This window comes from Prosopis cineraria, unplaced genomic scaffold (assembly GCF_029017545.1).
Source record: "Prosopis cineraria cultivar Desert tree isolate PC_DT_omini unplaced genomic scaffold, ASM2901754v1 PC9, whole genome shotgun sequence".
Lineage (NCBI taxonomy): Eukaryota > Viridiplantae > Streptophyta > Magnoliopsida > Fabales > Fabaceae > Prosopis > Prosopis cineraria.
In genome coordinates this window covers 11,726,961-11,753,492 of record NW_026555340.1, presented here as the reverse complement: position 1 = coordinate 11,753,492, position 26,532 = coordinate 11,726,961, and the positions used below count along the sequence as shown (strand labels likewise).

At 31.8% G+C, this 26,532-nt stretch overlaps 1 protein-coding gene across 1 annotated transcript; it reads right to left on the bottom strand.

The window, feature by feature from the left end:
• Positions 1–5,796: 5,796 nt before the first annotated feature.
• Positions 5,797–6,180, bottom strand: LOC129319565 (cationic amino acid transporter 1-like). Its single transcript, XM_054964665.1, has 2 exons — positions 6,015–6,180; positions 5,797–5,954 (listed from the first exon to the last, which is right to left on the bottom strand). Exons 1-2 carry the CDS (start codon positions 6,178–6,180, stop codon positions 5,797–5,799), a joined length of 324 nt encoding a protein of 107 aa, XP_054820640.1.
• Between the last annotated feature and the right edge of the window lie 20,352 nt (positions 6,181–26,532).

The window sequence follows — 26,532 nt, the reverse complement described above, 5'->3', positions numbered from 1 at the left end:
TTAGGAGATGACTTAAGGTTGACCCTATATTGCAATAGGGATAATGAACTGTGTTTGGAATAAAAAAATTTGTATTCTATTTTATTTTATTCAAATTATGAGACATTATATCACTTGTTTCCTTATATGATCCAGTGATTTTATGAAGTTTTGTTTTCTAAATTTTGTTTGTGGCTTGTTTATACAACTTGCTTAATTAATGCAATCCACAAGTGAGCCAAATGGGCAAAGGCCTAACTTACAACCTTATAGTTATCAATTATTCTCTATCTCTTAACTAACTAAGTCAAGGATAATATGAGATTAAAATAATTAAGTAATAAGTTAATTAATTTATCAAAGCGGTTACTGATATGATCAATATAAGTTGATCAGTCGATAACTAAAATAGATGAGACTTTTCCACCATCTCCATTATCTTTGAACTCTTTGTAAACTAGGGGGTCTAATAGGTTGTGAATCTGCCTACAATCAAGGTGATTGAGGAGTCATAACTTGCGATGGATTTTTTAGGTATACACGTTACTTGACTTATATCTTAATTGATTTATATGAATTGAGATACTAGAGTTAACATCAATTTTATCACATTAATAATTTTTTGTTAGTAGCTTGATCACCTCATGATATTAACTCATCATGTAAGCGTATGATGACTATGAATCTCGGTATCATAATTGAATTTGTAGATATATATCATGTGAGAATATTCATGAGAAATTATCATGAGCGCATATTTAAAAATATTTTATTCTTAAGTAAAAATAAAAATTTTTCCAATAATAAAATAAATTAGTTTTTGAAAGGTGAGTATATGAAGCTTTCATAAATCTTATTAAAATACTATTCAAAAATTATTTCTCAAAATCTTGTTACAAATAAAGAAATAAATTATCTTCATGAATAAAAAATACAAACCAATGTTGAAATTATTTTATTAAAAAAATAATAATTAACATTTTCTTTAAAATAAATATCAACAAAGAAAGACACATTTTTACCCCAAACTACATGGGTTTTAATCCTTCTAAAGGGTGCGTAGGCCTTAAAGTTTTATCATAGATTAAGTCCAACTTATAAATAAATAAAATATTTCCTTTCATTTTTTTTTACTTTATTATCTTATTAAGGATAATTAAGATATTTTTTAAGGCCATAAAAATTTATATAGTTAATTTAAGGTAACAATTCATATGAATGGGTGTTGTGGGGTGCCTACTAACTTTCTTATACACAATTAACTCCTATACCATTTTCTTTATATACAAAGCACCTGTCAAAGATGTTTCTAATATTATCCTTCAAAAATTTGGTGGTGACTCAAACATTTTTTATTTGATTTTGCTTCTTCAAAAATTCGAATTCAGGTGTGACAGTTGTGATAGAGAAACTAAATGAGAAATAAACCTCCTAGACCATAGGACTCAAGCATCTCCACACGCAAGCCCTTTGGAACCCAAAAAGCCTAGTCACAAATCTCCATCTCCGAGCCTCCAATTTGCTCTTCAAAGGTTATGGACATTGCTCACTAAGCTACTAGATGAAGAATCACACAGCTGAAGAGGAAGCAAACGGAAAATATGAGGACAAGGTTCATAGAGAAGTGATGAATTTGTATGCATTGAATTTTGGGAAAATGACCATTAGGGACCCTATAAGAATATTATTGATAATTATAGATCTTGAATTATTAAAATTTTAATAATAGTAAGTAATTCTTACTTGTCATAAATTATCTAATTTGTCGATTGGCTTGAGATTCATATTAGATTTTAGTGAATTTCTAACTAACATTGCAAAAAATTTCTAGCTATCTTTTGTTGATTTCTCAAGCGATAGCAAAAAATCATAATTAACTGGCTTATAATTCACAATTGACTTAGTAAATTTCCTATTGATGTGACAAATAATCCTAAGTGTATTAATAGATTTTTCAAGTAATTTTTGTATATATTGATAGAAAAAAAAAGTTCACAAGTAATTGGCTTGCGATTCATAACTCTTGTAAATTCTAACTAACATTACAAATAATCACAAATAATAATTTGCATAATTACAACAAAAAATCAAGATCACAATAAACTGTCTTAAATTCCTAACTGATATTACAAATAATCTTAAGTATATTTAGTAGATTTCCTATCTGACTATTCACATTTTTTTATTGCAAGTAAGAATCATAATCTATTATTAAGATTTTAATAATTTATAGTCTACGATTGTCATTAATGTTCTTATAAGGTTTCTAATTGTCATTTTCCTTTTGATATTTTTTTATTTGTTCAAGAATATGAGAGAAAATGAACAAAGATAATAGAGATGATGGGAGAGGGGGTCTCCCTTTTTCCCCTCCATTTCCCTAATCCTTGCCGTTCAAATTATTTTATTAAATAATTTTTTTAATTATAAAATTAATGAATGGTGAAAATGGAAAATAATGGAGAGTTCCTATATCCTGGTGGGGTGTTCTAAATAGAGAGAAGCATGAGAGAAGAAGACGGAGAGAATTGGACCTCAATGTGTGAATTCCAATTGAATTATCACATAGCATGAATAAATGTGTACTCCCTCTATACCTATATATAAGGTATTTTTAATCGAACCTCATATATCAATAAAGGTTTGTTATTTAGTTAAACTCACATTAAAACATAATGATTTTCTAATTTTACCCCTAATAATATTATAATTAATATTATGATGGTGGTAGAAAAAATATGTTATCAATGATCTATTCCATTTTTCAAGACAAGGATAAAATTATCTAATTACTCAAAAATATTATTGTTATCCTTTATATTTAGGGACAAAATAAGCTTTTAAAAAATACCTTATATATAGACATGGAGGGAGCATGTTGAAATGTTGATTGCAAGTGGTCAGCACGTGATTATTGGAATGAATAAAGTTGAGTAGGCGGTGGAAGAAAGACTACAAAAACAGAGGTGAATGAAGCTTTTGAATCAATCAATCCGTGGACAAGCTAAACTTGAATGTTAATTTGTGAAATAATGGATTTTGAAACCATACAAATGGTTTGGCCAAAAAAAAGAAAAGAAAAGAAAATCACACAGATGGCTAGCACATGGATTACTTGTTGTTGAGAGAAGAGAAAGAAGTGAATGAATCAAATCTGAATGCGTTGCCCAGTGGACCAATGAACGCGTCGCCCAGTGGACTATTTTATTCTTTATCCTCTTCCTTATTTTCTTTTTCTTTAACTCTAATGTACGTAGCCACTGCTCTAGGATTAATTTAATCTCCATAAATCTCCTGAAGTGGTGCCATTCAGTTTTCTTTCGTGATCAATTGATAGATGTTTTGTACATTTTATTTCAAGCCACCTACACATAAAATAATAAGATCAATGCAAAATGTATTTTAGAGAATTAAAAATAATATATAATAAAAATTGAAAAAATATGTAATAAATTTAAAAAAATTCTATAAATATACCTTTTCTCTCTAATCACAATATGACCAAATTATTTCCAAATATATCAAAATGAATGCTAAAAATCAAGATATGAAAGGTAAAAATATGTAGAATATGCAAATTATCAGTATCCCCAAAGTTTTCTCTACTTCCGCTTTTTTTTTTTTTTTTAAGGGGTGCATTGATGACTAAGTCTCCTCATTAACTCCACCCCTTTTAGAAACTTGAAGTGGGGCTTGGGTCAAAAGTTAGATTTTATCCTGAAAAATTGTACTTGGAGCAAACAGGATAGTATCTTATATTAAATATCATCAATCTCTTTTAAAAATACTTTATAATAATGACTATAAAGATTATTTTTTTCACAAATATTTGGTACAATATCAATTTTTTCAATTAATGCTCTTAACTTTTCTAACAAAATTAATGCTCTCAATATCATAATCCATTTTAATTAGTTCATTGATTTTAAAATATAAATCTTCTGAGATTTTAGCACACTGCCGATTAAGAAATACAATTAATTAATACATCAAAATATTGACCACATTACTAAATTTGCCCTAAATTGAATGCACTAAAACGTTTTCACATTACAAATAAATAAGATGTAATAGGAAAATTCTTATAAATGTCGTTATAAATGTCGCTTTTGACTTCTAAAGAAGACATATAAATATAGACATGCTTTTTTTCCTAATTATACATATTATGTAATTAATGAAGTATTTAATAAAATATTTAATCTCTCCATTTTTTATTATAAAATAAATTTTCATATATGCTTCATTATTCTTTTTTTAATAAGCAAAATCAAAAATTCTATAAGAATTTATGATATTTTTCTTAATTGTCAATCATAAAATCAATGTTTATTTTTACGTTACAAACTTGTTTCATTAATTCACTCACTTTAGTCCAAGTTATTTTAACTCCAAACTAATTATTTTTTTAAACTATGTGAAATAATAAGTATATAAAATAATATTTCAGGAATCAAATGTCATTAATAGTATTAAATTCAATTCAGTTATGAATTTATTGTGGATATGTGCAATTATTATACCCCATTGATTCTGTTATGAATTTATTCTGTTATGCTCTATAAATAATTGTCAAACATACCATTGCTTAGAACACACACACATTGGATTTTTGTTGATGCGACAGTGAAACAAACTGAGACGTTATGGCAAATGTCGTGATTGTTCGCTTTGCCTTTGTTTTGATCCTTGCACTAGCATTTGTGGTTCAAGTTGCTTATGTGAGTTTATTATTCTCTCTTTCTCTTATTTATCTTCCCATGCATGAGATTTCAAGCATATTTTGTCCTCATATACTTGTTTTTAATTAAATCAGGCATACATATTTTTGTCTATTATTTTTTGCATAATAAACTTTTTTATTAATACAATAAACATTTTACAATCCATGTGTTTTGATTTAATTAATTAAAAATATGTTAAATATATGGAATTAAGTACATAAATATTCATACCTCTTTAATTCAAGTTTTTTTTACACAATTTTTATTTTTAAATTTTTTTGTTGATTTTCGTTTTATGAAAAGTTATTCATATGTAAAAGTATCTTTAGGTACTTACATTTTATCACTTCAATCATTTTCTTAAGAATTTCTGGTATCATAAATTTATTTGCAGTGCAATTCCTCCCTTTAACATTTGAAAACAATACATTTGGTACCCTACCGTAAAAAAAAAAAAAAAGAAAAGTTATTTTTTACCATTACTTATACTAAAAAATATAGAAGATGACCTAACAAATTATAGAAATAATTCAAAAAAATTAAAAATAAGTATCATATAAGAAAATAAATACATATCCTTGTATTACAAATAAACAGAAAGTGGTAAATTCTATTTCTTACCTTTCTAAAACATCATTATATAAGTTTGACCAACTACAAGGTGATTAAAAATAATATATTTGTCTAGATAATATATTTTGTTAAAAAATATATTACCACCATTACTATCAACAATACATGTAGGCAGTTGAAAAAATAATACATTAAAATATTAATACTTCAAATTTATAAGAAAATGTATTTTTTTTTACTTTGTTTAAGCTTTAAATTAAAGGATAAAGGTATAGATTTAGTCACAAAATTAAAATTATTTTATGAGAAACATTTGATATTTTATGTTATAGGGAAGTGTAAAATAAAGTATCAATTATTTAAAATATAGTGCCCAACAACTGTCCTTAAATTGAGAGAGACACCGAGATGTTTATTTTCCTTGTGGTGCCCACATTTGTTTACATTTTATCTCTCTGACCCAAATCTCTCTTTCACCCACTCCACATGCCACTGAGCTTCTTCAGCAATATAGCTTCATCTAAAGGGCCAAAGCCATGAGAGACAACAAGAACAAAGTTGAAATCGAAAGGAGTTCACCAAGAATCTGAAACTCAATGAAGAAGGCGATTATAGCAGTAGCAGAAATCATAATCACTGCGGCGTTAATGGGTTTCCTTGTTCCCTGATTCACTCGAGCTAGCCATGAAGTAGCATATAAGTACGAGCAATATGTGTGAGTTACCTCGCTTCACCTACGGCCATAATAAGCAGCACACTTGTCATTCCCTTTGTCGTCTATATCAGAATTTTTCTGCATACATAGTGTTACAGCTAAGAGGCAGAATCTGAGAGTGGTGATCGTCATGGAGCCTACGAGGCCAAGAGGGATGTCTCTTCCAGGGTTCTTCGTCTCCTTGGCCATGGTTGAGATGGTGTCGAATCCAACATAGGTGAAGAAGATGCCATGGGTTCCAAACGGGGAGTAGTTGTTTGGGTTGGCTTTGGTAAGGTGAGATTCTTTCGAGGACTAGAGTGAAATCGTCGGCCACGAGAGAGACACAGAGAGAGAGAGAGAGAGAGAGAGAGAGAGATTTTGATCAATGAGCAGAAACGATGACGAATCTTAAGGCGGAAAAGGACGACGAAGGCTAGGGTTAGGTACAGCGACTGGTTGTGCATCTTTCCTTCCTATTCTTCTTTACCGACTATATGCATCCTTCTTCTTCCCTTTTGTCGATCGCTTTCACCAACATCTCTTCGTTTCGTCGGGGATCGTGTACCCATCCTTCGCAGATTGTGCTTCACACTTGATATCTGAGAGAAAATGGAAGCTGGGAAGAGAGACAGAGGGAGTGTGTGTAGCAGATGAAAGTTGGGTGATGCAAATGGCCATGATTGGAAAATTAACGGAGGTGTTTGGCGCTTTGTTTTAAATAATTAATTCATTTTACACTATCTTATAATATAAGATATTACGTACTCTTCAAAAAAATAATTTATTATTAAATTTACATGTTTACCCTAAATTAAAACAGTGAATGTTTACAAAATTTATGCTAGTGTAAAAAACAGATTTGTTTATAAATCTTATATTGAATTGTAAATTAACAGAGAGATGTAATTAACTTATCAAATATTTATTAAAATTGATTGTGTTTAATACACTCAATAATTATAAATATAATTTTTTTCTTATATATGTCATTTCAAACGAAATATTGAAATTAAATTGAATTTTCTTCCATACATCCACTCACATTTGTTATAATTTTTCTATATCATATAATTGCTAATTAAATATTTTTTTCCATCTCAAAATGTTCAGGCTAGCAGAGAAGGATTGTTTCATCCAGAATGTAAGTATATGTTTGGGCTAAATATGAAACATCGCTTAAATAGATTATATGGTTAGTTGGGTTGAATAATTGAAGCGTCATACTCAATATAAATGAAAGGAGCCGGCATTGAGGCTCAATAAAGGCCATAATAAGTAAACATGCTGAAATCCTGTTAGTTGTAAATTAGACCGTTGGCATGAAGATATGATCTTAAGTAATGTCGAAACCTATGCCCAAGTATCTTGATGAAATGGGTTAGTTACCAAAATGGAGAGCATGGAATAAAGACCGTGCCATGAGTTTTATGACATCTTTGATTCTTTGGCAAAACGTGCTAGGTTTCAATGAAAAGACTACCGCTACCCTGACACTATAAATAGAAGAAGAAAATACAAAAGAAATTAGTCAACACTCAATCAAAGACTCGCAATTTTATTTTCATTAGCACTCTGTAGTTTTTAGTTTTAGGTTTGTAATCTTTTCACATTTCAATAAAATCAGACACTTGTTCTACCAAAGCTTTGTATCTTTTTATATCCGAGTAAACTGTAGCAAGGGAGCTTGGAACCCTTTGTTATCAATTGAGACTCAACATCTTTAACACGCCTGGTATTTATTGTTCACACATGAATATATACTAATCAATCTCCTAAAAGTTGTTGTACGATAATATAACTAATTTCATTTATATATATTTACTAAACTGAATCTCTTAAATTTATGTAATATTACGTACATCATCAAACTCAATCTATTTTTATTTATATCTCTCTCTAAATTCGTCATGTACGTATATTCATTTTTTAATTATTACTGCAAGGAATGTGATTTATGGTTTAATTTATGCATACTAATAAAGCTTATATTTTTTAATTATTTACTCATCAGAATGTGCCAGTGCATGTGATTATCGGTGTTCAGATACTCAGCACAGGAAGGCATGTTTGACTTACTGCAATATATGTCGCCAGAAATGTTTGTGTGCGCCATCGGGAACATATGGTCACAAGGAAGAATGTCCTTGCTACAACAAATGGAAGACCAAAGAAGGAAAACCTAAGTGTCCTTAATTTTTTAGATATTTCCCTAAAACAATTATGGAATTATGAAATTATTTTAGGTGTTTATTGAAATATTGATGATCTTGTAATGCAATGACAGATCAACATCTATAAAATAAAGTTTATTTCATATGTTTTGAGTTGGCTATCGTTTTTATTTCGGTCCTTAACTTTCCATGGCAATGGATTTTCTCCTTTTAAGGTTTTAATTTTTCGCAATTAAATGAAAAAAAACAATCAACTTCTAATTAAAATCTTCTCAATCACAAGTGGAGATAGATAGATTAGAATTCTCTCACATAGTTAAACGCTAGCGTTGTAAAAAGTTATTTTTTTAACAATTTTTTTTAAAAAGGTTGAATTCTTTAAATGCCTAAACTAATCAGAAATGCAAAATCAAATACCTAATCTCTCATTGCAAAATAATCTGATGCAATGGCTAGGACAAAAGTTCATGAGAACGAAGAAATCATATACATATATATATAATAAAAGAATAAAAAACATTCTTTTATGAATAACAAGTGTCCAATTTTTCAATTACTTTGATTCTATGAAGCCACGTAAGATATTCTTCTTTCAAAATTAATTACTTTTAGTTCGTGAATATATTTAATTCTATTAAACCTTCATTACAATAACTTTGAAACTCATGTCATGATTGCTATTTAAAATTCAGTTGGTAAATCAGATTATTCCCTTTTATTCCAATAACATCCTAACTCCACAATCCATTGAGGATTCATACACATAACCGCATTGTACAATCTAATATAAAATACTATTTTAATTAATTCGAATCAATTTTAGTTGATTCAATACTTTCGATTTAGATATAATTGTGTTTGGTTATTCAGATTATTCCCTCATTCCAACTTCTTAACTCCACGATTCATGTAGGATCCGGTATTTTTGATTCATTATTTTAAATTAATTTTCAATTCATACGTATAATCGAATGTTATGATTCCTCTTTTAATTAATTTGAATAAATTGGAAGTGATTTGATTTAATTTTAAAAATTGTATTTTATTAATATAATTCCTTTTAATGACTAACCCTTTATATGCAGATTTTAAATTTATTTTTTCCTACTATAATTATTTTATTTTATTCCTTGTTTCTAATGAATAATCCTTCATTTAGTTATTTTAGACTTGCAGGCCATGTTTGGTATGTAGTATCGAGGGGTTGGGTTTGTTATTGGTATTGGGAAAGGCCCAATTTAATGTGTTTGGTATGAGACATTAAGCCATACTTGGGTTTGCTTAAACCCACAAAGATGGGATTGCTTAAACCCATCTCCCCCATGGTATTGAGAAATCAAACCTGGGTTTGTTCTATTTTATGACAAAACTACCCATGGTAATAATAATTTTCGAATAAGAGTGCCCCTGTCATATTTGCCCTAATAAACTTTGTCAGTCTCACATACCTGAGTTGCATACCTCAAACGCCATCTCCATTGTCGACTTGCTCCATCGATCTCACCAATCGCTCATCGTCGTCAGGTACTATCGCTCATCCCTCTCCTTCGTTCGTCTTTTGTGTTTCTGGGTTTTGCTTTTCCCTTTAATATATTTTTGCTTCTTCATCTTCTTCGCTCTGTCAAGTATTGTTGCTAGTGACTCTGATTGTTTCATCTGCACTCTTTATTTTTGCAGCTAGTCTTTATTTTTTTATTATTATTTAGGATAAGACGACATTCAATATTTAGGAGGGAAGGGTGTAGGTAGATGGGACATACCATTTGAAGAAAATGACACTCTAATGCATAATAAATGGATGCTTAGGAAGTTAATGGGAAAAGGGTACAATTAAAATCTACTAGTAAAAGAAAAGAACGAGTAGAAAGCAATATCGCAAAATCTGCTAACAATGGTCTTTTCTGAGATGTTTCCTTTACAGCCTTCCTACACATATGCTTCCCAACCTTCCTTTTCAGAATTAAAAAAAGAGAAAAACAATAAACACAATTATGTTTCTGCTTAGACTTCCTATTAAGCTAGTATATAAAGTACATACACACCCTTATATGATCAAGCACATTTCATGGATTTTTAGTTTTACAATTTCATAATTAGCACTTCAAGCATTGAACAAAGCACAAACAAAGAAAATAATCTCCTTTGACAAATAACTCTGGATGCATCTCCTCAAGCATATTTTCAATGCAAGATTGATCAAAAAATGTTTAGGAAATTTTTGCCCATTTTGATGTTGCATTACTATTAGTGGTATTTTATCTTTGAGATGAACTTTTATTGCTAATTAATATAGCAACAGAGTGATTGAAAGTCCTATATATTATAGAAATTTATTGACCTATTGTCCTAGTTTACTTAAAAATGATAGATAAAGTGATTGGTATTTTTTTATATGAAAATTTTTTTATAACTTTTTATAATTATTAATCAAAAGAATTTATATATTTCAGTTGTTATTATAATTTTATTGAAGAATGTTGTCATTGTAATTTATTGTTAACCATTAATTAGTTTTATTCCATTATATATGTTAAATATTAATCTTTTATATATCTATATAATTGGTACACAGTTATGGCACTATCTGAAGGAAAGAGAATACTTGTACATTTGTTTCTCTTCTGGATGAGCATGACTGAGGCAGTGTATGCATTTTGTATTTATATGTGTATGACTATCATGCCAAGGAGGCGAAGAATCAGACATGTACCTTACAAAATGGATTTTATTGCTAAGAGATCTTATCTAAAGAGAATGATGTCTAGCAGTGATGCAGCATGTTACAACTTACTTAGAATGCATAGATCAACATTTGATGTAACATCCTGAAATTTTAAGACTCAGATTTATTTTAAAAAAATAAAATATCTATAATTAAATTAAAATAAAAAATAATTTGATAGAGGTCCAGAGTTCGAATTTTACTTAGCAAAAGTTTAGTTTTATTTTATTTTTAACTATGGAAAAATTATCAAAATTGACCCGGGTTTTTATGCTATAATAAAAAATATTGGGCCCTTTCTTGTAATTTTCTCCAACATGTTTTAAGATCAGTTTTAAGAGAAAAATAGCACGCAAAAATGAAAATGAAATAAGAAAACAAAATGAAAGAAATGAACAAGAGAACGAGACGGAAGAGAGGAAGAAGAGAGGAGGAAGAGAGGAAGTTAGGCTTAGATTTAGAAGGTTTTATGACCGTTGCAAGCTCGGCTACACAATAGATAAACTCCCTACCTCAATCCTCTTCCTTTCCTCTTGGTTTTCTTCAATTTTTAGAAGAGGAAATTTTTAGGTTTTGATCCCAAAGGTTTTTTTGTTATGAGCTATGGTTTCCTTGGGTCCTAGAGAGGTTGTTTTGAGTTTTTATATAGTGCTTTAGTGTTTTGAGTGCGCAATTAGATGAAAAAGGGAGTTTTAGGGCAAAAATCAATACCCAAGGGATTGGGTTTTTCTCTTTAATGATTTAAACCTATTGATTGGGTTATAATCATGCTATTTGAAGCCAATACGATTTAAATTAAGCTTTAGTTTTCATTATAAGGGCTAATTATAAAAGTTGGTAACACTAAGTGAAGGTTTTTGGTTGATAAAAAATTATATGGTTTGAAAATTTGCCTAATGGTGGCTAATAAATGATTTTAATGGTTAAGTGGTAATATGAGAATAGTTAGTTTAATACATGGACCATTAGGATGGATTATGGTTCATTGACCTAAGTTGTGTGGTATAAGTTATAGTCTTCTTTTATGCTATTTTTCATGAAAAGTAATGTGGATCACTTATGTGTTATAGGGAATAGTTGGTGGAACTTATTGAGAAGTTAAAGAAAAAGCCCAAGTCCTATTTTGTATAAGGGAAACCCTTTTAGTACTAAAGGTTTGAGGTAATAGGAGAATTTATATTTTTTATTTCTTTGTTTAGCTATTTTTGAGTAGCTAATATTATATAGCATGCATTACATGTTTTAAACAATTGAATGCAAATAAAATGTGTTTTAGAAGGGTTTATGGGGTATTGCTTTAATAATAATGCATCTATATTTACTATCTATTTAATAATGATATTACTTATGGAAATAAGATTATTAGTATGCCTTGTGATCATAAAAAATGAAGAGTTTCACTTAGGGAAGTGTAACTAGGTTTGGTACCTTGGATAGGCTAAGGAACTACTTAAAAGATGAATTATGAGTGTTATACTACCTTGAGTGTTGAAGTGGTCAATACTCGGGAAAGGTAGAAAAGGGTAGGAGGCATAATCTCAGTGGAAGTTCGCCAATGGAGAGATGCAGTCTTGTAATATTCTATGGCTCACTGTCAGTACTCAGTGTTGCCTTCTGTATTGTGGGCTTAGTACACTAAAGTAGTTAGTGGATTGAGTGTTCGACACCTCTCAGTAGGGAAGGGAATCCAACATATGAAGTGTGAGGTTGAGTGCCTAGGCCAAGGTAGTCCTTACATAGAGAGTAAGTCAGGCTGGCTTTGGGAGGGAGTTAGCTTTGACTACTTAGGATTTGCATTGAAGGGACACAGGCAGTTCTATGGATCAGATCATGCCTTAGTTTATATTTTGTGCCTATGGAGGTACAGTGGGTGTAAGGTTTACCTACAAGCTAAAGAGTGCCAAGGGGCATTCTGTTGGTCAAGAAAGGTCATATCAACCTTTCTCATACATTCAAGCATTTTAATTAGCTAACTATATGTTTTTTTGAATCTATTAGTTATTTACTTGACTATGGCTTTCCTTATAATAAGGAATATTGATTTCTCTATTACTGAGACTATAGTTGTCTCACCCCTTTCTTTATAATATTTACAGGTCTAAGCAAAGGATCCAGTAGTGGATGGAAAAAAGAATCGAGCTAGGGTTTTTCTTGTGGATTGTAAAGATTTGTAACCCCTTTCTTTTGAGCAAGTATATTTTGATATATTTAGGTTAGAGTGCTAATAGAATGTGACTATATATATATGTGCATATGTGTAGCTTGTGTGCTTGTGTATGAATTTTTGCCGCTTGTAGACTTGTGTTTAGCAAACTTGGTTATGGTATGTGGTTTTGATGGATTCATTTGATAGACCGATTTTTCACTACAAGCAAAAGTTTATTTTGGTGTATATATATGAATATGTGTGATTCTACACACAATTGTAAAGTGATTGCATTGTGAATTGTATGCTAAGGACAAACATAGACCTTAGATAGAGAGAGTGAGTGTGTGGGCCCCATGGGGATCTTTGAGCTAAGTAAAAATGTTTAACGTGTGTATTCATATGTGAATATGATCTTTAGAATAATTTTTGGCCACTCTTGTATGATTTGTAAATTTTGGGAGCAAAGAGTCCATTTTGAAAAATGGCACTCGAGTGATTAAATTTTGATATAAGGAGTTTTTCTGTCGTTTGAATGTTCTATCAGGTACTCCTAGTCCTATGTGATGTGTCCAAAGTGTTCCTATAAGTTTGTGACCTTTAGGATGAGATTTGGATAATTTTGAAAATGATTTTTACTAAAAAACTGTACTTTTGCATCTGGGTGTCCAAATCTCAATCTGACCGTTGGATTTCTCTAAAATTTGGGTCACAAGTAAAAATTTTATAAGCTTCGTGTGGGCTTTAGAATCACATTAATCAAATACCATATACAAAAATAGTGCAGTCTGGAAGTTGGTCCAGAGATGCTATCATGACAGCTATTTAATGCTGTCATGACAGCAAAGTTGCTGAATTTGCAACATACATGAATTTTGATCCAACCATTAGATATTTTAAAATTTGGTATACTTCTCATCCCCTTTGAATGTGACATATGGACTCTGGAATCTCTCTGATCGGAGGTCGAATGATGAAATGATGCACTTTAAAAGTTAATCTAGAGGTGCTGTCATGACAGCTAAAAAGACCAAATTTGTAACATGTTCAAATTTTAATCTGACCATTTGATCTTTTAAAAAATTGGAACACTATTAATACACATTAGAAGTGACATGTGAGCTTTGAAATCACTTCAATTGGAGGCCAAACGGTGAATTGGCGACTCCCGAAAGTTTGCCCAAGAGGACTGTCATGATAGCAGATTAATGCTGTCATGAAAGCAATTAAATGCCCTTGTTTACCTAGTTTGCTTCCGTGTGCTATACCTTAATTCTTCAAACTTCTCTAAAAAAAATTAATTTAAATGTGTGTTTTGCTATTGTATAGATTATTTGGTGTTTTAAATAATTTATTTCTAAGTTAGTTTTAGGATTAACTCTTTAACCACACTTAGTTTGTTTGAATTATATGTTTTTGGATAACACTCGAGATAAGTGTTACATTTGTTAAGTTATGTTTTATGCTAACAGATGTGGGTGGTCTTAAACCTAGTAAGAACATGCTTGTAGATGAACAAGTTGCTATGTTTTTACACCTACTAGCTTATCATATGAAGAATAGAGTAATACAACATAACTTTGGTAGATCAAGAGAAACTATTAGTAGGTATTTCAACTCAGTTCTTACTAGTATGATGAGACTTGGAGATATGTTGTTGAAGAAACCAAAGCCTGTGCCTGACAAAAAGGTGGAAGTGGTTTAAGGTAAATACACATGTTATGTATTTATCATTATTTGTTAAAGACATGTGAACAATTTGTATTAACTTGTATTCTGACTTTTCTATTTTATAGAATTGTTTAGGTGCCTTAGATGGAACTCACATCAAGTTGAGAGTTCCCTTTCTTAATAAAGCAAGATATCGAAATCGGAAAGGAGAGATAACTACAAATGTATTGGGTGTTTGCTCACAAGATGGTTTCTTCATATATGTTTTGCCTGGGTGGGAAGGGTCCGCAACAATTGGACAGGTTCTTCATGATGCCATAAGTAGAAGGAATGGTTTGAGAGTTTTACAAGGTCACTATTACTTGGTTGATGCTGGGTATGCTAACTGTGAGGGATTTCTTGCACCGTATAGATGTAGTCTTATTATATTCTATGGCTTACTGTCAGTACTCAGTATTGCCTTTCATATTGTGGGCTCAGTACATTAAAGTGGTTAGTGGATTGAGTGTTCGACACCTCTCAATGGGAGAGGAACTCCAGCATATGAAGTGTGAGATTGAGTGCCTAGGCTAAGGTAGCCCTCATATGGAGAGTAAGTCAGGCTGGCTCTAGGAGGGAGTTAGCTTTGACTGCTCAGGATTCACGTTGAAAGGGCACAGGTAGTTTAGTGGATCAGATCATGCCTTGGTTTATATGTTGCGCCTGTGGAGGTACAGTGGGTACAAGGTTTACCTACAAGCTAAAGAGTGCTAGAGGGCATTCTGTTGGTCAGGAAAAGCTATATCGACCTATCTCATGCATTCAAGCATTTTAATTGATTAATTATATATTATTTTGAATCTATTATTTATTTACTTGACTATGGCTTTCCTTGTAATAAGGAATATCGATTTCTCACCCCTTTCTTTACAATATTTCCAGGTCTAGGTGAAGGAATTAGTGGAGGATGGGGAAAGGAGAAGAGCTAGGGGTTGTTTGTGAATTATAAAGAATTGAAACCCCTTTATTTTGAGCAAATCTATTGTAATGTATTTAAGATTAGGGTGCCAATAGGATGTGATTATGTATATATGTGTGTGTGAGTATGTGTGGATTGTATGGCTTGTGTATGAATTTTTGTTTGCTTGTAGACTTGTGGCTAGTAAACTTGGCTATGGTGTATGGTTTTGATGGATTTATTTAGTAGACCAAGTTTCCACTACAAACAAATATTTATTTTAGTATATATGTGATTCTATAAGCAAATGCAAAGTGGTTGCATTACAAATGGTATGCGTATATGATATTTAGAATGGTTTTTAGCCACTCTTGTGTGATTTGTGAATTTTGGGGACTTAGGGTCCATTTCGAGAAATGGCACCCGGGTGGTCAAATTTTGGTGTAAAGGGTTTTTCTATCATTTAAATATTCTATCATGTGTTTTTAGTCCTATTTGATGTGTCGAAAGTGTTTCCACAGGTTTGTGACCATTAGGATGAGATTTGGATAATTTTGAAAATGGTTTTTTTTACCAAAACACTGCACTTTACATCTGGGTGTCCAAATCTTAATCTGATCATTGGATTTCTCTAAAATTTGGGTCACAAGTAAAACTTTTTATAAGATCCATGTGGGCTTTGGAATCACATTGATCGGACACCGAACGGAGAAATGGAACACTCTGTAATTTGGTTCAGAGGAGTTATCATGACAGCAACAGTGATGATGTTGCAACATGCACGAAAATCAATCCGTCTATTGGATCCTTTCAAAATTTGGTATGAAAATAGTAATCTTTAAAAGTGACATGTAAGCTTTGGAATTGCTCCGATCAGAGGTCGGATGATGAAATGATGCACTCTGGAAGTTAGTTCGAAGGTGCTATCATGACAGCTAAAAAGCTATCATGATAGCAAAAATGACCAAACTTATAACATGTTAAATTTTTAATCCGACCGTTAGATCTTTTTAAAATTTGGTGCACTACCAATAATAATTAAAAATGATGTGTGAACTTTAAAATCACTTCGATCAGAGGTGAAATGGCAGAACGATGCCTCTCGAAAATTGGCTCGGGAGGGTTGTCATGACAGCAAATTTAATGCTGTCATGATAGCATCTTATTATCCCACTTTCATCTAGCTTACTTCCATGTGCTATAGGTAGAACCTATACATTTTTTTAAAAAGTTTTTAAATGTTTATTTTGTGATAGTGTATCTGTTTAGTAATTTAAATGATTTGTTTCCTAAGTTGGTTAGAGGATCAACTCCTTAACCATACTTAGTTTATTTAAATTATGTGATTTTTGAATAACACTCAGGGCAAGTGTTACAGTGTGTGTATATATATATAAGAGGGAATAGAGGATAGATAATTCGGTGGTTATCTCTACATTTAAGCATAATTAAAAAAATAAAGAAATACCAACTAGGGAAGTTAAAAGTTTATTAGGTGGCAATAACTTAGATTAGGTGTCATGGAATTAGAATTAAAAGAAGGAGAAATAGGTTAGGCGGCAAAATTTGTTGTTTAAGAATTCATTTTTAGTTAACAAGAAAAGAAAGACCACCATTTCAATTGCACTCATATATACCCCATTAGTCTTGTACTCTTTTATATCATTTCCTTACTTTTGCAAACAAAATCGAGAGAGTGAGAGCGTGAAAAGAGTTGAGTAGATTGCAGGAAGAAGAAAAGAAGAAGCCAAAGAGTAAGTGATTAGGGATAACAAGTAGGAGGGAATATTGTCAAGCTAGAGAATTTAAGGTAGCAGAACTTATATTTACTTTAGTGTGTAAATTTGGTTCTGTATGTGTTAGATAGCTTAATGTTAATGAATGCTACATATATGTAAATGATATATTTTAAATGCAGTAACTTGATTTCCAAAATGCAAAGCTGGAACATATCTCTTTTTCGTGCCATAATTCTATGCTAGTGGATATTTGTGTATAGAGTTGAAGGTTTGTTTGTGAATTAAAATATGTGGACCAAATATATATATATATATATATCTTTAGTAAGTGTATGTTTTGCTACTAAGATTTTCATAATCTCATACCCCAAAATTTACTGACCATGTCAGGGCCCAGCTCAAGCAAAGACAAAGAAAAAGCTAATAAAGTTTGAAATTTATGGACTTATCCTAAATAGTTTTGTGTAATTATTAGGGTGTGTGTGTTTAAGTTTGGCTTATAAACTTCTGAACATTGCAATTGTAATATGAGATGATGTGTTTTTGGACTATGTTGAATTATTTTGGACTGGTATGTAATGGCCAAAAACCCAAAAAGTCAACCTAGTTTTAAATAAATGATTTTGTAAGTTGAAAATGTGTATATTTCCTATAATAGAGTTTTTGTATTAGTATTAATGTTAGAAAACCATAAAATTTTATCACTAGTTAATAGATGTTTTAAGCTTTCAAATGATACCTAGACTACGTTATTTGAATTAGTAAATATTGAGTTATGATTTTTCAAATATACAAGTCTAGAAATAAGATTGAAGTGTTAGGTCTAGAATAGATATCAGGAGTCAATGTAAAAATTGTATTAATTAGGCCATGTAAAATTCAAATAAATATTTTCCTAATATATTAGACTTATCCAGCTTTCAAACAAATCAAAAATCACATAAAAACGAGTTTTCTAGAATTAATGGTGAATTTTTCAAAGTTTACATAGAAATTCTAAAAGAAACTAAGTGTCCAAACTAAGTAATTAACTTGCACGAATTAATTGTATGAATTAGGCTAAGTTATGTTTAGTTTAATATTTTTCTTTTATTCTGGAAAGCCCAAGATCATATTATTTGGATCTCTACAACCTTAGATATTAATTTTCCAAGTGAAGGTATAAAGTCTGGATCTAGGATAATAGACAAACCTAGGTGTTATTAAGAAATAAGTAAGCAGTGGCAAATGTACAGGTCCAAGCCCATTTACATGATTATGTTTTCTAGCTAAATCATAGGCATTTCATTTGAATGACATGGCGTGTAGTACATATGCCATGGCGTGTGGCACAGAGCCACATACCCTAACTCTTTGTACCATGCACCATGACATGTGACACTATGCGCCACGGTGCATCAGTCTGAATTTTCTGCTGTTATTTGACAACAAAAATGATGAACTTCTAGTGTGCGCCATTTTCACATACCATGTCCTATCAGAGTGATTCAAGCACCCACACGAAGCTTATGTCATAAGCTAGCTAATGAAACAGTTTGGACACAATCTAACGAATTGATCACAATTTGGACATTTAGGTGTATTAAGTCACATTTTTTGAAAAATGTGCACACCTAAGTGCTTAAATCGATCTTTTTCTCTCATTAGACCACACAAGGCCTTGAACTAAGTCTAAAAGGACCCAATATACCTATTTAACCATAATATATCACAACCATACATGTATATTGAAATTTGACCCTTCAACGGTCAATTTTCACATTCCATAAACTTTTACATTCTGCCATCACTTGGCACAACATGGCCCTCTTGGCCTGTTACTCTGTCACATATCCACACACATCATATTTTCTACTCAATCTTATCCCTAAACTACTTATTTCATCATAATTTCACATATGTGCTTAAGATTCACTGTTATCACTACATTTTCCACTCGAACTCATGTAATGCCCTCATTGACATTACCATATGCTCCACTACAAATTCACTAATTACTATGAATATTTGATTTGAAATTGTTGAAAACATTGGGATCTCAATAAAAGATTTTCAGAAAATATTTTTATAATCACTTTTGTTATTCAATCCCATACACAATTTCATACACAGCAGAAGCATTTAGACTTGGTGCATCAAAGGTCGAGAAAACATATGCATCACTTAAAATTAAAATGAAAATTTGCACCGTGCGCCGTGACTCATGCCACATGTGCCATGGCATGTAGCACAGAAGCCATAGTTACTCGCTCTGTGCCATGTGCCCCGGCATGTGAGTACATGCATCGCGGCGCACACACCTAAATTTGCTATCAAATGACAGTTTCTAATATAAAATTCAGATGCGTGCCATTTCCACATACGAAGTCCGATTAAGATGGTTCAAGCACCCACACGAAGCTTGTTTTGAAATCTAACTAATGACACTGTTTTCATCCCAACCCAATATTTCTATCAAAATTGGACACTAAAGTGTACTTTGACCAATTTCAATCAAAATTCTATCACTTAAGTATCTCAATTCGAAACCAATTGTCACTAGCCACTTTATGGGTACGACCAAGTCCAAATAGACAAAACACACCTAATTGACCATATACATGCATAATATAACACACATACACAAATTTGGCCTATTAATTGCCCATTTCTTCCTTTGGGCTAAATTCACATTTCATTTCTTTAATATCATATATGGCCGAAACATTACCAATAATCTCCACCAATCTCTTATTCACACATAATTATATCCATCCACTAGCTCATTCAGTCATTTCACCTTTTACACATATACAAGGGCTAAGGAGTTCAAAATCATAAAAGAACATACCACAATCAAATCGTATGCACATGTACGAATCCTATGGCAACTTATATATATACAAGACTAATATTAACCAAATTCATTATATCATATCTTACAAAGATTTAGACAAGAGATGTCAACTCAGCCTATATCCTTTCCCTTTGACATACTAGTATCAGAACTTAAAAAATGTAAACAACTATAGGTGAGATAAAAATCTCAGTAACCAAATATAGCTCATTAAATGTCTATTACCACAAATAACCATACCAAAGTAACTGAAAGCATTATATAGCACATATATACAACATATCAATACTAAATTATCATTTTTGCATATAAATCACATTTCAAAGACTTTTCAACTACAGCATAATCAACTATCCACCAATCCTCCAAAGCTCCTCGACACAAAACCATAGGCTCTTATGGATCAACCACTTATTAACCTAAGCTCACTTTTAGTGGTAGAAATACCTGGCGAAAGGTAATATAATCCACCTACAAACTATGGTTTCCCTCTTCACACACTTGTGATAGAGGTGTCGTTGACTCCTAACCGCACCCTAACGGGCACTAAGGAGTTTCCAGTCTACCCAAATATCCCATGGTAATAGTCCCATAATATGCTATACTAGATTACCTATGGTAACAGCCCGTATAATGCTGCACTGGATGTCCTATGGTACTAGCCCGACCATATGGATTTTTCACTCACATATCTCCATACACACACAACCCTATATATCCTGGGTGAACTCTCACCCCTTATGATCATGCTCTTTCATAACTTTCACTACTTATACACCTTTCCACAACATATATATATACTTTCACATTATATATATATATATATATTTATTAAAATCAATAACTTTTCAAATTCATTTCATAATCTAGAGTTCATGCTAAAACTCATAAATTCACAATTTAACATTTGACATTTACTTCTACACAGTTATAATAGTTAATAACCATAATAAACTATATGGTTACCTCAACCCTTCTATTTGATAGAAAGGGTTACCTATGTAACTTCAATCCTATTTAAGCTCCTTTCTCGTAACTCGTGCATCATACACTATAATCTACATAGAATTGGTATTCAGAGTCAATTTCTCTATTGGCCAAAAGTGCCAATTATCACATTTAAGCACTTAATCACTATTAAATCCACATTTCACACTCGATTATGCATATTACCACTAATCATCCTTCATTTCAAGCTTTAACATTTTCTAGAAATTTTTCTCTCTTTACTCTCTCTCTGAAATTAGGGTAATTCTTGCCTAAAGCTTCAAAACTTTATCATTTTGATTTAAACTAATTACAAAGTACTAGTTTAGCTCCAAGGAACCATTTTATTACTATTAGGTAAGAAATCAACTCATTAAAACTTCCGAATTCACTTTCTCATTAGTTAAAACTAAGAGAAAATAGGGTAAATTTAGATGTCAAGGTAGTATGTGACTTACTCGATAAGTAACGAGTCAGAAACACCATCCTTGCTCCTGATTTTGGTTGCCCTAACATACCCTTAGCTCTTCTCCACATCTGATCTCTTCTCTCGTGCTCTCCCTTTTGTTTTCCACGAGCTGAACACATCTTATTAATCTAATTTCTGGTCCATGCACCGCAGTGCATCTACCACTCGGCATGGCACGTGGCATTTCATTTGAATGAGAATAAATCAAGTTATATAGTCTTTAAAATAATAATAATATAATGAAATCTGAAAAGAAAATAAAATAAATTTTCCTAAGCTCATGGAACAAATTATAAGGGATATTATACATAACCTAGTTTTATTATTTGTCCCTTATAAAGGAATTGTAAGTTTGTAATACGATAATACAAGAATCCACTCAATTTAATATTTATAGACTTAGTTAAGATTATTTCTCAAAATTGTTTAGAAAGTTTTAAAGAAATTATGAATAGTATCATATGATATAATAATTAATTTTTAATGTAACTGATTCATATATAGCTTAAAATTATTTTCTATTTAGTCTAGAAATGTAAATAATGCCTTTAGAAATGAGATGTGACATTAATAGATTGCATTACTTGTGTGATGGCTTATGAGAAATGTGCCATAAGATAGAGTGGCAGCTAGATGTGATAGAGAGGTAGATACTGAGAGGAGGCGAGATAGTATGGGGAGATTCTCATTCCCTTTATGTCCGACTGGTAGAATTTTGAAGAAGCCTGGGTTTAGTTTTGGTAGTTCTAGCTCTTCGAGAAGGAGAAGTTTTAGTAGAGGATCCCAGTCTTGACCTGTGCAAAGAAGGTGAATGCAGATAAGTGGGGGGTATGAGAATTAAACCTCCACAATTTTCAAGGCAAGCATCAAATGTTCTAGTTCTGACTCTAAATACTGGAAGGATGCCTCAGTGTAAAATATACGACTGACCTCATCCAGGAAGATGTTGGGCTTGCTTTAATTATGGCAAGTCAGGACATATAGCGAGATAGAGCTCGAAGGGTAGAGTTGAAGGACTGAGTAGAGAACTGCAATTCCTTGCTAAGTATTTGCAGTCATGCAGGAAGAGGCTAGAGCGTCTCTAAACTTGATCAAAAGTATGATTTTTGTTTGTGATCTCTGAGTAAAGGCATTGTTTGATTTGAGTGTCACTCATTCCTTTGTGTTTGAGGAGTATGTGGATAGATTGAATTTGTCATTGCAAGAGTTGCCTGTGCTCATTAGAGTGACGATGCCTTTTGGATAGTCTAGTATCACTTGTAAAGCTTGTCAAAGTATGGAGATTCAATTTGACGATATAGTTTCTAAGATCAATTTTATTTGTGTTCTTATGAAAGGAATAGATGTGATCATTGGCATGGATTGGTTAGCAATGAATAATGCTATGCTTAATTGTGCCAAAAAGGTAATTTTACTACCGATGTTGTCTGCAGCGATAACTATTTCTAAGCAGCCTAAGTTGTTACCAGTAGTTAGTGCTAAAAAGTTAATCCGACAAGGTAGTGATGTATATATGGTATTCTTTGTAGCTAGTATGGTGTAAGATAGTGGAATCAAGAAGATTAGGGTAGTAAGTTTTTAGAGGTATTTTCCAATAAAGTGATTGGATTACCTCCTAGAAGAGAAGTAGAGTTCTCTATTGATGTAGTTCTTAAAATCGAACTAATATTAAAGGCCCCTTATAAAATGTCGCTGTTAGAATTGGCTAAGTTAAAGAAGTAGATTGAAGACTTGCTAGACAAAAGATTCATAAGACCAAGTGTATCACCTTGGGGATTGCCAATGTTGTTTATGAGAAAGAAGGATGATAGTTTGCATCTTTGCATCAACGATTGACAGTTAAACAAGGTAAATATAAAGAACAAGTATCCTTTCCTAGGGATAGATGATCTTTTCAATCAATTAGCTAGTGCTTCAGTCTTCTCTAAGATAGATTTGAGGTTAGGGTACCATCAATCAAGATTTAGTGCTATGGATGTACCTAAGATAGTTTTCAAAATTCGATAAGGCCATTATAAGTTTTTGGTTATGCCATTTGGTTTGACCAATGTGCCTATAGTGTTCATGGACTATATGAATCATATATTTAAGTTGTACTTGGATTAGTTTGTAGTGGTCTTTATAAACGACATCCTGATCTATTTTAAGAATGAGGAGCAACATATGAAGTATTTGAAGACGATGCTTTAGATTATAAAAGATAAGAAGTTGTATGCCAAACTCAATAACTGTGAGTTTTGGCAAAGAGAGGTCTAATTTTTAGGACACGTGGTATCTGTAGATATAATTTTTATGGATCTACATAAGTTTGATGCAGTATTAAAGTGGGAGCATCCTAGTTCAATCACAGAGATACATAGTTTCTGGGATTAGCTAGGTATTATCAATAATTTATTTAGGGATTTTCCCAGATAGCTTCTTCTTTGACTAAACTAATATGGAAAGATCAGCCTTATATTTGGGATGATCGGTGTGAAATGGCATTTCCACATCTGAAAGAGAAGTTAGCAACAACACCGATGTTGATTATTCCTAATCTAAGGTTACCTTGTAAAGTGTACACAGATGCATCGTTGAGAGGTCTTAAATGCGTCTGGATACAAGACAGTCGGGTTGTAGCTTATGCTATATGATAGTTGAGACCACATGAAGAGAACTATTCTACACATGACTTAAAGCTCGCAGCAATAGTGTTTACTCTAAAGATTTAGTGCCATTACCTGTATAGTGCAGTGTTTACGGTGTTTAGCAACTATAAGAGTTTGAAATACCTGGTGGATAAGAAGGAGTTCAATATGAGGTAGAGGAGATGGATGAAGCTTCTTAAGGATTATAATTTTGAATTGAAATACCATCTAGGTAAAACTAATGTGTTAGCTGATGCCTTGAGTTAAAAGACTTTGCATGTGGCAAGCCTTATGGTTAAGGAGTATAGATTGATGGAATTATTTGTTGAGTCATAGCAGGATGCACCATTGAAGGCATTAGTTGGTGCTTATTTTACAAAGGTCAGTAATGATTTCTAGAAGAAGTTGAGAATGGCACAACTAGAAGATGAAAATCTTCTGATGATTATAAAAGAAAAGCGAATCAAGCCATTGATTTTAGTTTCAATGGTGATGGATTTGTCGTCTATTAAGATAGAATTTGTGTGCCTGATGATCTAGATCTGAGGAAAGTCATCTTGAATAAAGCTCATTATAGTAAGTAAACGATCTATCTAAGAGCTACAAAGATGTACCAAGATATAAGGCGGTATTGGTGGTGGCCTGGTATGAAGAGAGATGTTATAGAGTTTGTGACTCGGTGTTTGACCTATCAGTAGTAAATATGTGTTTTTGGTTAAATTGGACCAAGTAATTAATTTGTGCCAAATGTATTCAAATTGGCATATTAAGTGTGTGAGTTGAGAAAAGAAACTTGTGGCCCATTTTCCAACTTGATTTTCCTAGTTATAATGCATGTAATAGATGAGATAGATGTCTATGATTTATTTTCACTGCGTATTCTCTGATGCATTATGGCCATGTTTGGTATGTAGTATTGAGGGGTTGGGTTTGACATTGGTATTGGGAAGGCCCAATTTAATGTGTTTGGTATGAGATATTAAGTCATACTTGGGTTTGCTTAAACCCACTCAGATGGGATTGCTTAAACCTATCTCTCCTATGGTATTGAGAAATCAAACCTAGGTTTGTTATATTTTATGACAAAACTACCCATGGTAATAATAATTTTTAGACAAGAGTGCCCCTATCATATTTTCCCTAATAAACTTTGTCTGTCTCGCATACCTGAGTCAGATACCTCAGATGCCATCTCTATTTTTGACTTGCACCATCGATCTCACCTATCGCTCGTCCATCTCCTTCATCCTGCCGTTAGGTACTATCACTTATCCATCTCCTTCATCCATCTTCTGTGTTTTTGGGTTTTTCTTTTCCCTTTAATATATTTTTTTTCTTCATCTTCACTCCGTCAAGTATTGTTGCTACTGATTCTGATTGTTTCATCTGTACTCTTCATTTTTCCAGCTAGTCTTCACTTTTTTCTTATTATCTAGGATAAGATGACATTCAAGGGAAAGGTGCGGGTAGAAGGGACATACCATTTGAAGAAAATGACACTCTAATGCATAAGAAATGGATGCTTAAGAAGTTAATGGGAAAACAGTGGTCTTTCTGATAACAGTGGTAGAAAGCAATATCATGACAGTGGTCTTTCTATTAATAGTGGTCTCACTACCAAAAGAAAAGAAAGGGTAGAAAGCAATATCACAAAATCTACTAATAGTGGTCTTTCTGATATGTTTGCTTTACAGCCTTCCTATGCATATGCTCCTCAACCTTCCTTTTCAGAATTAAAAAAAGAGAAAAATAATAAACACAATTATGTTTCTGCTTAGACTTCCTATTAAGCTAGTATATAAAGTACATACACACCCTTATATGATCAAGCACATTTCTTGGATTTTCAATTTTAGAATTTCATAATCAGCACTTCAAGTGATGAACAAAGCACAAATAAAGAAAATAATCTCCTTTGACAAATAACTCTGGATGCATCTCCTTAAGCATATTTTCAATGCAAGATTGATAAAAAAATGTTTAGGAAATTTTTGCCTATTTTGATGCTGCATTAGTATTAGTGGTATTTTATCTTTGAGATGAACTTTTATTGTTAATTAATAAGGCAATAGAGTGATTGAAAATCCTATATATTATAGAAATTCATTGACCTATTATCCTAGTTTACTTAAAAATGATAGATAAAGTTATTGGTATTTTTTTTATATGAAATTTTTTTTATAACTTTTTATAATTATCAATCAAAAGAATTTATATATTTTAGTTGTTATTATAATTTTATTGAAGAATGTTG